This window comes from Nomascus leucogenys, chromosome X, assembly GCF_006542625.1.
Source record: "Nomascus leucogenys isolate Asia chromosome X, Asia_NLE_v1, whole genome shotgun sequence".
Lineage (NCBI taxonomy): Eukaryota > Metazoa > Chordata > Mammalia > Primates > Hylobatidae > Nomascus > Nomascus leucogenys.
This window is the reverse complement of record NC_044406.1, coordinates 134,122,323-134,134,755: the sequence shown is the minus strand read 5'-3', so window position 1 is coordinate 134,134,755 and position 12,433 is coordinate 134,122,323. Positions and strand designations below refer to the sequence as shown.

At 40.0% G+C, this 12,433-nt stretch overlaps 1 protein-coding gene across 3 annotated transcripts in view; it reads right to left on the bottom strand.

The window, feature by feature from the left end:
- Positions 1-12,433, bottom strand: part of AFF2 (AF4/FMR2 family member 2) — a 518,465-nt gene that overhangs the window by 96,632 nt on the left and 409,400 nt on the right. For all 3 annotated transcript variants that reach the window (XM_003271824.3, XM_003271823.3, XM_012498708.2), the window contains one exon: positions 6,809-6,846. In XM_003271824.3, the coding sequence (XP_003271872.1) occupies positions 6,809-6,846 (38 nt within the window). The remainder of the gene's footprint in view (positions 1-6,808; positions 6,847-12,433) is intronic.

The following is a 12,433-nucleotide window of genomic DNA, read 5'->3' as shown; positions in this document are numbered from 1 at the left end:
TATAATTTATGTGCATGCATGAATCTACATTGAACTAACAGGGCTAATATTGTTCTAAAATGAGTATAATCATAAAACAGACTTCCAGGCTTTGGCTTTTTTAAAGAAGTGGAATGTCCATATAAATAATCTAGCTGAGGCCTATAACAAGGAGGTGACGCATGCAATTTCATACTACAAACTAATATCAGATTCAAGACTAGAACCCAGGTCTATCAACCCTTTGTGTTTAATAATTAGGGGACTGATTGATAATTCACATTCAGTACCAAGTGAAGAGCTCTTCAATGCCATTTGACTCTACCATGTGAATCTCTTCCATCTGGGTGAGCTCTGAGGGCCCTAAGCTACCATTTCTACTCAGCCTTGGTTTCCAACCTGGTCTTTCACTGCCTGCATCCCATCAGGCATCCTGGGCTCCTTGCTTTCCCTTGCCATACCTCAGCACCAGTGTCGCAAACCGGCAGCCCTTAAAATCCTGGTGCAAATGTTTTCTCTTCCCCCATTGTCCCTTCCATCTTTGACAGTGTTAACTAGAAGCATTTTTTGTTCTTAGAGCCTCCCTGTACTTTATCTGTTCCCCACTTAACAAACATTTCTCTCCCTATATATCTTGTATTTAATTTTTTACAAACCGATTTTATCTTCTCTGTTGGACTCTAAACTCCTCAAGGGTAGGACTTGTGTCAGATTTACTTTTAATTCCCTCAGCAGCTATCACAGTTCCCAGAATGTTGTAGAACCTAAATAAATATTCATCAGATGAATAAATGAATAATGTGCAAATATCATGGTCAGGAAAATTTTTGTGGCTATTTGTCATTTTCACTAATGAAAGCACCATATCTATGATGAATCAGGTCCTAAAAAAACAGTAATTTCCTAAGCAGAGTGGATTCTGATCCTGAATTGTGAAAGACGACCATCACATTGTTTAATGTTGTTAAAGTGTAAAAGCAGGGAAGAATTTTATGCTTGACAACAGTGTGTGTATGCTCTCTCTCTCTGTTTCTTTCTCTCTCTCTTTTGGTAACAGATGTCAACCTTGGTTAGATTCAACTCAACTTATTAGTGCATGGCTTTTAGCCAAAAGCAATTCACATTTTCAGAAATGTACTATCACATATGTCTTAATAACAGAAATGTGTTTTTGAAAAAAATGTATGTGATAAGTCACATATGGTGGAAGAAATCTGTACATCTCGCAGGCCTTGCTGTCACAATGAAATCTTGGAGATGACTGCTGCAGAGCATTAAAATACAAGTGAAAGTCTTTCTGACACATTAGAGAGCCATAATTTGAACATACTAATCAAGCTCTGATAACAGTATGGTTCCTATATAGTGAGAAATAGACCAGTTTTCTCTTGTCCTGATCAGTGATCTTAAGAACACTCATGTTTGAGTCTTACCCTCAGAGGTAATATTTAATGTTTCAAGGAAATGGCATTAGTGTATCCAGGTACATTATGTGCTTACATTCACTAGGCATATATTTAATTTCTTTTTTATATGGAGCATAATTACTGTATATCACAGTTTCCCTATGGCAATGAAAGAAGCAGCTTACAGCCATGAAAATATTAAAAATAAATTGAAAGAGTGGTTAAGAAATAGGGGGAAGGAGGCAAAACTTTTAGAAACTTATTAGCCATGCGCTAATAAGTTTATTTACCATCACCATAACTGAAAGCTAATTTAGCCTTAGTTAGATGTGGAAGTGACAGAATTTTAGAAAATTAATATGCCCTTTGCAATAAATCCATCCACACACAATTTGGAAGACTAGCAGTATGCTCTAGATATGTGTTCTATGCGTTCATTTGTTTCTGAGGCATCAATGCCCTGTCAATGGATCTCATATCCGTATGATTTTCAAAGGTAGTGAGTGAAGAGCGAATCTGTTTGCTCTGAATGAGAATTAAGTGGCACATCAACCCTAGAAAGTCCTAAACACACAATAAGGGCTCAGTAAAACTAATTGTTTTAAAGGCCAAAGGAGAAAGGATTGATAGTTTAACCTTCAGCATCACAAAAAAGCTTAATGCTTTTTTCTACCTCACCAACTAGAGCAGGAGTCCACAAACTTTCTATAAGGGGCCAGATGGTAAAAGTGTACAGCTTTATAGGCTACATACATTTTATGTCACAACTACTCAAGTCTGCCATTGTAGCACAAAAGCAGCCACAGACAATATGGAAATGAATGAGTGTGGCTGTGTTCCAATAAAACTTTATTTATGCTTACTGAAATTTGAATTTCATATAATTTTCACATGTCAAAAAACGTTCTTTTGATTTTTTTCAACCATTTGCCAAACTCTACACCAAAGGGCTATATGAAACCACACACATGTTCATATTTACCAATTTGTGTTCATACTTGAGTTGTAAATGATGCCGCTGGGCCTCTGTTTTCCAGTAAAACTGTACACAATTTTCATTGTATGCTCAAAAAGACAATCAAATGTTATTTCTTGTTACGAGATCAAACAAGGAACTGGTCAGAAACAAAACAGCTAGAAAGAACCAGAGCAATGGAGGAACATTTTTACATGTGGCGTGAGTCAAGAATAACAGGGACTGTGTTGTAGGAAGTCAGGGACCCCGAATGGAGGGACTGGCTGAAGCCATGGCAGACGAATATAAATTGTGAAGATTTCATGGACATTTATTCGTTCCCCAAGTTAATACTTTTATAATTTCTTACGCCTGTCTTTACTGCAATCTCTGAACATAAATTGTGAAGATTTCATGGACACTTATCACTTCCCCAATCAATACCCTTGTGATTTCCTATGCCTGTCTTTACTTTAATCTCTTAATCCCATCATCTTCAAAAGCTGAGGAGGATGTAAGTCGTCTCAGGACCCTGTGATGATTTCGTTAACTGCACAAATTGTTTGTAGAGCATGTGTGTTTGAACAATATGAAATCTGGGCACCTTGAAAAAAGAACAGGATAACAGCAATGTTCAGGGAACAAGAGAGATAACCTTAAACTCTGACCGCTGGTGAGCCAGGCGGAACAGAGCCATATTTCTCTTCTTTCAAAAGCAAGTAGGAGAAATATCACTGAATTCTTTTTGTCAGCAAGTAACATCCCTGAGAAAGAGAATGCGTCCCTGAGAGGAGGCCTCTGAAATGGCTGCTTTGGGGGCGGCTGTCTTTTATGGTCGTAGCTGTGGGATGAAATAAGCCCCAGTCTCCCATAGCGCTCCCAGGCTTATTAGGACAAGGAAATTCCCGCCTAATAAATTTTGGTCGGACTGGTTGTCTGCTCTCAAACCCTGTCTCCTGATAAGATGTTATCAATGACAATACGTGCCCGAAACTTCATTAGCAATTTTAATTTTGCCCCAGTCCTGTGGTCCTGTGATCTCGCCCTGCCTCCATTTGCCTTGTGATATTCAATTACCTTGTGAAGCATGTGATCTCTGTGACCCACACCCTATTCGTACACTCCCTCCCCTTTTGAAAATCACTAATAAAAACTTGCTGGTTTTGCAGCTTGGGGGTCATCACAGAACCTGCTGACATGTGATGTCTCCCCCCGACACCCAGCTTTAAAATTTCTCTCTTTTGTACTCTGTCCCTTTATTTCTCAGACTGGCTGACACTTGGGGAAAATAGAAAAGAACCTACATGAAATATCAGGGGTGAATTTCACCCGATAGGACTGGACCACTTGGTTAGTTACAATACACATGTCCTTTTAACATGACGGTGACACTCTACTAGAAGAGAGCCACCAGCCTTGTCAAGCCTGCAGGCTAGGTTCCTGGAAGAAACCTATTTTCCTGGAAGAATCCCTGTTTTCTGGGATATGTCCAATTTTTTTACTTATTCATTCAGAAAACATGTATTGAATCTTTACTCTATTTGGGGTTCCAGTGCACTGTGTGTAACTGAAGTTCTCTAGTGTTACTGGGGGAGTGTCTTTGTTCTTCGAGCTTCCAAGATGGTGGTGGCCACTCCCAAGATGGGGCAGGACTTTTGTTCTCTGACCTTGGGATTCCAATGAATGGAACCTTGGGCCATGTGGTGAGTGTTATAGCTCTGTTAGAAGCTGTGGGTCATGGAAGAGAACCGTGGAACCCAGCGACCAGTGTTCAGCCTGATTAGGACAAACCCAGGCACTTAGCTGTGCAGGAACAATGGCAAGCCTTTAGCCCAATCGGGAGTGGCAATGGGTGCCTCGCTGGATCAGGAGTGCAGCGGACACCCTGCCAGATCCGGAGGGGTGGAAGTCAAGGGCAGGTCTGCAATGGTGGCATTCAGCAGTGGTGGACGGCGAGCAAAAGCTCAGCTCGAGCCGGAACAAACACAGACCAGAAGAGTGTGCAGTTGCAAGATTTAATAGAGTGAAAACAGAGCTCCCATACAATGGGAGGGGACCCAAAGAGGGTTACCTGATCTGGCTCAAATGCCTGGGTTTACATCCCGATCATTGTCCCTCTCCCCGTGCTCTCTGGCGATAGATGATTTGATTATTTCTTTACCTCCTATTTTTAGCCTAATTGGTATTTTAGTGAACTCTCTTTACTATCTGATTGGTCGGGTGTGAGTTGAGTTACAAGCCCCGTGTTTAAAGGGGGGTGTGGTCACCTTCCCCAGCTAGGCTTAGGAATTGCTAGTCGGCCTGGGAAATCCAGCTAGTCCTGTCTCTCAGTCCCCCTCTCAATGGGAAAACCCAAGTGCTGTTGGGGAGGTTGGCCAACGACTGCTCTAACTGCTTCCTGCTGAACTGCGGGCATAGTAGGGTTGTGCAGTTGAGATTTCCTCAGGAGGGATGCCTTTGATGTCATCAGAAATGGCAAAAGGACCATTATATATAAAACTTTCTAAAAACTTTGACTCTGTTCTCCTGTCAGGCGGAGCAACGGAACCCTGCTGTGGAGTTTTTGTTTCTGAGCTGAGGTCTTGAGGAAGTCTCCTTCTTCAAGTGCTGAGTTTGGTATCATGAACCCAAACTCATCCTGAGAACAGTATCTTATTTAATTAGAAGACAATTCTAAACACCTACCTGTTAGTTATGACTTAGGTTTATTACTAAGCGGATTTTCAAATATATTTAAAGCACAAAGCTCAATAATCCTTTGACTCTTCTAGTTTCCGTTCCTTCTTTTTATAACATTCCTCAAAACACTAGACAGCAGATAGAGTCTGCACTGCGAATTAATAAGAACTCATAAAAATACAATTACTGTAGGGTCAAATGCTCACAAGGAGCAAAGAGAAAACAGGTCCTGCTTCTAGGCCATTAGAATAGAATTAAATGCAACTCCAAACACTGCCAATGGGCTATTCTATGCATGCAAAAATGCAGCTTGGGAATCACTTCCTATTGGGAGTGCTGGAGCTTGGAGACATTTGCCATTGAGGGCCTTGATTTACATTCCTCCAGCCCTAGCCCCACTCCTTGTGACCTGGGGCACACATCTGCATGCAGGCGGACTGGAGGAAGGAGTGAAGTTGAACTGCAGGAAAGAAGTTCACTAATCGCCCACCCAGGGACAAAAGCCCTGACCCTGGCCTCATTAGCACCATCCTCTAATTCTCCCAGCTTGCCAGCCACAGGCTCACCGTGGAGGAGCCTTTAGGGCATTCAGACGGAAAAGAAATCAGGCTGCAGAGAAGATTTCAACCCCCAACTGCACGACCTGACAAAACCTCAGCTACTACAAATACTTCCATAAGACTACAACATAATGTATCTCCAGACTATGGATGCCTCTGTAGATGTTACAGAGCCTGATAGGGAATATTCTTTGGCCTAAGAAAAATGAAACTTAAAAGCAAAGTACACAACGCCTTTTGGAAAAACGTACTAGGGCTTAGATTTAATGGTATGCTAAATGCTACCCTGGTGTCGTGGAAATTTAGTTATTTTATTATACAAAACATAAGCAGGCTTCTTGTCATTGGCATTAGCTGATCCATTCTCCCAGAAACTTAAAAATCTATGTACTCTCCATTTCTGTATTTGGTACCAACTATAATGGAAGTCAGCCGAAATAAATTAACACATAGTTCCTCGAGATGTGATATTACCAGACCTATAATAACCCAGCAAATAGAGAAAGTCCTCCCTCAGCCACAGAGCTGGCAGGACTAGCATGCATTGTAACACTGCAATCAGATGTTACAAACCCAAATGACAAGACAGCCATCCTTCTTAATTTGAAAGTCTCCCTTCTGGAAGAGACAGGATGTCTAAGATGTACTATATTTAAAAGAGGTCTGTGTAGCTTGTTTGTGATTTAAGAGTATCTCATAAAATGCCTTGGGAATTGCTGTCTGTTAGCTAAAACATAAAGAAAAGCCTTTAGTTAAGTATATTTTATGAGCTTTTCATTAACAGAGTATTGAGGCCTTGATGCCAAGGTGCCAAACCTCCCCACGTGGCTGGAAATCACTTGGCACACTTTCAGTCATTTATGTCTCTGTCATAGGTCCAAGGTTTGCAATTAAAAATGTAATCTTTTTAGCATGTGCAAAACCCAAAGGCTTGAAGTACTATGTATTGAATATGATTATAATAGTATTTGGCAGCTATTCATGGATTGCACATATTAATTTATGTAAACTGGGTACAACTTGGGGCATTTCTTCACCAGGAACACGGGGAAAAATATAAGCTGGTCCCTGCTCATTGGAGGATTTTTTTGGCTTGTTTTGTTTTTGTCTTTAAATTGTCGTGAATAGAGATTAACTCAAAATCCAAGGTCTCTTTTATGACCTTATTTTTTCACATGCATCGAGTCCATTAAAATTAACATTTGCAACTAATAAAAATAATAACTTACTTCACAGGATTATTCCTAGGTTTTGCCTTTTCAACAGCCTGTAAACAGAAGAAAAAATGCAATTAGACAATATTAGCAGGCATAATCATTGCAACTAGCTACCAAAACAATAAGCAATATAAAATGCTCTTCAGAAACATAAGGAGCTAACCGAAACAGGGTGCTGTAGATAAGCAGACTGGAGACTCAGAAAGCAATTTTCTTCTCCTGGGAAACATGGTTACCTATCCAAGTGCAGCTTTCCAGTACAGGTGGGCATTGTGAGGACTGCCTAGAAAGTTCATCAGGGACCATAAAAGTGGACTTCTGGGTGCACAACTAGGGTCCCTCTCTTCCCACCTTTCACTCTAATCTTACCCTGTTTGGACCTGATTGGGTTGTAATGACAGGTTGGGGAAACAGATACAGACAGAATGGTCGTGGGCATATCCTGCATTTTTAGATTTGTGGTAGGGAACTGCTCACCCTAGCACTACTACTGACACCTGGCCATACTTCCACCATGATAGAAAGTCGAGTGTCCATTTCTAAAATCAGGTTTATTAGCTGACACCACAGAAGGGCAAGGAATGACTGAATACTCAGATCAATTTCCTCCTGTGGAACCTTGAAGAAAATATACACCAAATCATAGAAATGAGGAAATCTCTGGGCCTCTTGGCCTGCATTGCCTTAGACATGGAGCCTGGTTCCAGTTTAGTGCTGAACCCATTGATCTGTGTACAGTCCATTTATCATTCATGAAAAGAGCTAGTGATCTTCACAGTATATTAGAAGAAACAACTCAGATCATCTGTCAACAGCCCTCTTATTTCTGTTTCCTTCTCCACAGGGATTTCAGCTCCTTCGATTCTTCTGGAATTAAAATGTTGCTAAGCAACACAGCTGGGGGTGCTGATGGCAGAATGGCTACAGTCTATCAAACTGTTTAAGCACCTGGAGGGTTTTAGTGATGATTTTTTTTCATATTTCTGTAGCATAATTATGTAATCAGAACCAAACTTGTACTCCCATAGACTTTTTCAGGCTATAGACATTATGTTTGATAAAAAGAGCATTGAAGCAGCCATTTGACAACCTCAGGGTTGTTCAGGTCCTTTAAAAAAGTATCTGTTTGGGGACCTTTATATTTGTGAATCTTGGAGGTGGGTAAGGGCTACAGAGAAGAGAATACTGCTGTAAATTAGAATACAGAGGCAACCACTTTTAGCAGAGACAACATATAATCTAACTCTGAACTTGACATTCTGGGTGACAAGTGATATTCAACATACTGAAGACCTCTATGCCTAACAACTGAACAAAACACTTCCAAAGTTTAGATGTTAGTGCTGGAAATCCATGCTTCCATTTATTAAGTCTCAGGTTCTGTTTCTAGATAAATAACCATTAATATTTGGGCACTTTCTTTGGCTTGGTAGGCAAAAATCATTTTCTCACCATCTGTGCCTGAGGTTGAATTTTGGCAAGTGCTAGAATAGGAAAAAAGCTAAGGAATGAGGTAAGAGGTGAAAATGAGAAAACAAGAAATACGTGTCTGGCTGGCCCAACTCATGTGTCACATGTATCTTGGATATGAAAACTTGTCCATTTGCAGTCCGTGTACAGAGGATGCGAACCTCACTCATCCTGCAGATTCTCCCAAGTCAGAAGAACAAAGGGAGAAGCAGTGCTGGCAGGAAGTGGGGACTGCCATGCACCTTTCCTACAGCAGCAGGACCCAGTCTGCACATACATGCACACTCACATCTGCCTTTGTTTTAAAAAACCCTTTTCTCTCCCAAGCCTGTCTGGTTTGCAATAAGATATAGTAGTAGGCTGAAGACATGGCACTGTGGAAATCATGTGAATCCACTTTTTTCAATCCCTTAGAATCCAGGTAAGTCTGTTCTAGAAGACTTAGGTTATCACAAAGTAATGGGTGCTGTGTTCAAGTGGTTTCCTTTTAAAGCATGCTGGATGTGATAGGATGAGCTTGCCACTGGCAGGAGACAGGAAGAGGGAAAAATCAAAGTGACATTGCTTATCCTCCCTTTGATTCGGAGGCACGTTTTTTGAAAATACCCTCTCTGCTCTATGCTTTAGAACTGTCAATTAGACCCCGTTATTTTTCTCTGATCAGGAGGAACATGATCATGTTTGAGGCCAGTTTCTTTGAAACATACATCTTTTTATAGAGCCAACATAGGAAAATAACTTCCTTCAAATTATTTTTTTCTGGGTTGCCTGGCTATTGATTGAAAATGTCTATGCTGAGAGGTTCTCTTTTCTTTGGAAATTAACTTGTGATCATTCTGATGTCCCAACAGCTCTAGTCAGATGTCCTCATGTCATCCTCTTGTGTGCTCATCACCTTGAATCTCTCAAGTGAATGATGGCAAGTAAATGATGGTAGAGTAAATGATGGCAGAGAACCTTGCCATATGAGAAAAAGCTCGCAATGTGTTACTTTGCTTTCACTGTAATTTGATGTTGTTTTAGGCATGCTATGAGGAATTATTACATGAAGAGACTTTGAGGAAAAAATTTTAAGTGAATTATTTATGTACAAATGATACGTGAATTATTCTACAAGATACACAAAGAGAGAATTTCTCTTTTGAAATGATGGGACATAAGAAGACAATCCCAAGTTCCAGATACACATGCCAGAATGTAAGACACACTGCAAAAGGAGGAAAATTAAAAGGAAATGACATAGCACAATTCACCAAACATCAAGACAGTTACATATTGGGATTGCAGCTAATTTTAAGTTTAAAAACATACATTAAAGTAATTTAAACTGATTGGAAAATGGAGGCTGGAGAGTTAACAGTTATGCTGCTTTAATTTATAACGTCTACATGCTTTTAAAAACCTATATTCTCCTTATTTTGTGCCATGGTTCCCTATCATGATACTTATCTCACAATTGAGGAAGCTCTAGTATAAGAAAAAAGCAATAAAAGAAATTAAAATGTTAGAGAATGTACTCCAGTATGGTGTGATGAGAGGTAATAGGCTAGAGTGGAGAGAGTGCTGTGCCAGAAATGTTAAAAACCTGGGTTCTAGTCCCAGATTTGCCACTTACCCTATTGGCAAGTACTAAACACCTCTGAGCATCAGTTTCTTCATTTTAAAAATGAAGATAATAATTCCTGCATTTTCTACAGCAAGGGTGGTTGTGAGTAGCCAACACTGACAACAGTGCTCTGGAAGCTGCAACATGATATGTAAATGCAGTGCACCTTGATTGTGACTGCTTTCTACACAGGTGTTCATGCATAGATTTTTACAGCCAGATAGTTTATGGGCTTACTGAGTAGAGGCCACGTTGTGGTATGAAACCTACGTAGTTATTCCAATGAGGATTATAGGAACCACTATCTTCTACTCTCCATATCAGTAGTGGTTCTGGAGTGAATAGAAAGCTTCTGTCTGGAAAGTGCTATTCACAGAAGACTTTGATATGTTTAGATTCTACAGATCTCTCCTTCTCTCTATTTGTCTTTCTCTCTTTTCTCTCTCTTTCTCTGTGTTTCCAAGGAAGCCTAGGATGATTCCATATTTTCCAGTTTATCTCTCCTTTAGTAGCCCCTCCTTCCACACTTCACTCCATCAGAGGGCTCTTTACTTTTTTATTAACATTGGACTCTGAGGATGGGGAAGCCCTGAAGCTCCTCTTCTACATGGGCCACCTCTGTCATGGAGTATCTTGAGAAATTAAATGCAAGGAAGAAGAAACTTCTCTGATTCCAAGGAGCATTTCTGAGGTGACTTCTCTCTCATTATCAGCAAATTTATTTATATTTATTTAAATATAAATTAAATGTATTTATACATGTCTATTGGACTAGAAATATATATTTATAGAAAATGTAGAGAATCTTTTGGGGGTTGTAAGAAGCATGCTCTGAACAGTCAGACTTATCATCCCCCTCCTTTTACAGAAAACAAATCTAATGCAATATGTTTCCTGTATGTTGAGACTGTCAAAGTGAACATTTGGACGGCCTAGAGATATTGTGGCAGTGGACTCAGGTATTAGTTTTTTCCATAATCAATAATAATACTGTCAGTTAAGCATAAAATGTGATTTTATTAGTATTGCTCTATATGCTTTTTACATTTCCATGTCATATGCATTTTCCTTTCATTCTACTAGCAGATACATCCAAACTGGGTTTTTACATTTCTTAATCAAAAGGGAAAAGCCAATCATTCAGATAATTTCAAATAACTGGGTATTCAACAACATGGAAAAAGACAGAAAAACAATTAATTGCATTGGTTTTGTGCTTCTTTGTTTTGTTTTGGATTTAACTTTTTTTCACATGATTGTTCTGTGAGGCACAGCTATACCCTAACCTAGCAGCATGTATTGGTAAATTGCATCGATTGCCTAAGTTCAGAAGAGAAACTCTTCTATTAACAAATGAACTCATCATTAGGGTATTCAGATGGCCTAAAATCAATACCGACAGAATTGGCTAAAACAATTGAAGAGGCATATACTGACAGCACTTGCTTAAATATAAAAATGAATCGCTTAATTACAGCATTTAAATAGATTTCACTGGAATGAGTAAAATGGCAAAAGACAATGTATCCTGTAGGCTAAACCCCAGCTGGCATTAAGCACACACAGCCAAGGGTGGCAGATTAAGAGGACAAAATGTCACTCAACATTTTGCAACACCTGGATGCCTGAATTTCTGACTTGTCATACAGGGATTATAATATTTAGGAAAACACTAACCATTATTATGGATGCCTGAAAACGTGCATGGAAACATCCTGTATTTGAACCTTGAACCTCTAGGAAGCAAAAACATGTTCCCTATCTTTAGATCACTGGGCTTTCCACATTTTAACTTTATTCATTCTTTTCTAATAATCAGTGAAATAGGTCTTTGCTATACATAACAGGGGCAGGAATATACTTTTGACAGGCAGAGGTTGGGGAAAATTTGTTCTCAGTGGATAGAACTATGTCTTGCACTTAACAGTCACTTACACATTGATGAGATAAATGAATCAAGAATGACTAGGCGAACTCATAGGCCTGGACATTATGCTCTGGGCATGAAAATGTGCCAGAGGACACTAAGCTCTGTATGGAGGGAAAAAATAAGCCTCTGGAGGAAGAGCTGAGCTCCAGGCTGATGTGCATCTAAATTCATCCTGCAACTGAATGTAAGGCTCTTGTTTACACTCCAAAGAGGAGGGAGTCTGGAGCAGCATTCACAGGGTGAATTTCCCATCCCACTTTCTGGAAGAAGGCTTGTAGCTACCTGTGCCTTCCTCACTCTTCCTGCAACTACTGCTAACTTGATTTGTATTGCCTCTCACCAGAACTATGGCCACTGCCACCTCACTTCTCTACTGGTCTCCCTATTCTAAATCTATTTTATGTTCTACTTCAAGATGAATCTTCCTAAGGCTCCACTTTGATCACATTGCTCTCATTGTCATAATCCTTCATGGCTTCCCATTGCTCATTGAGTAAATATCAATTTCACTCACACTGCCATTCAAGACCCTGCCACAGCCAGTTGAATAGCCACTGAATAGCAGGTATTACTTGTACCTGCATGTGCATTTCACTACCATGGTAGCCAGAGTCTTGTGAGCATCCAGCCC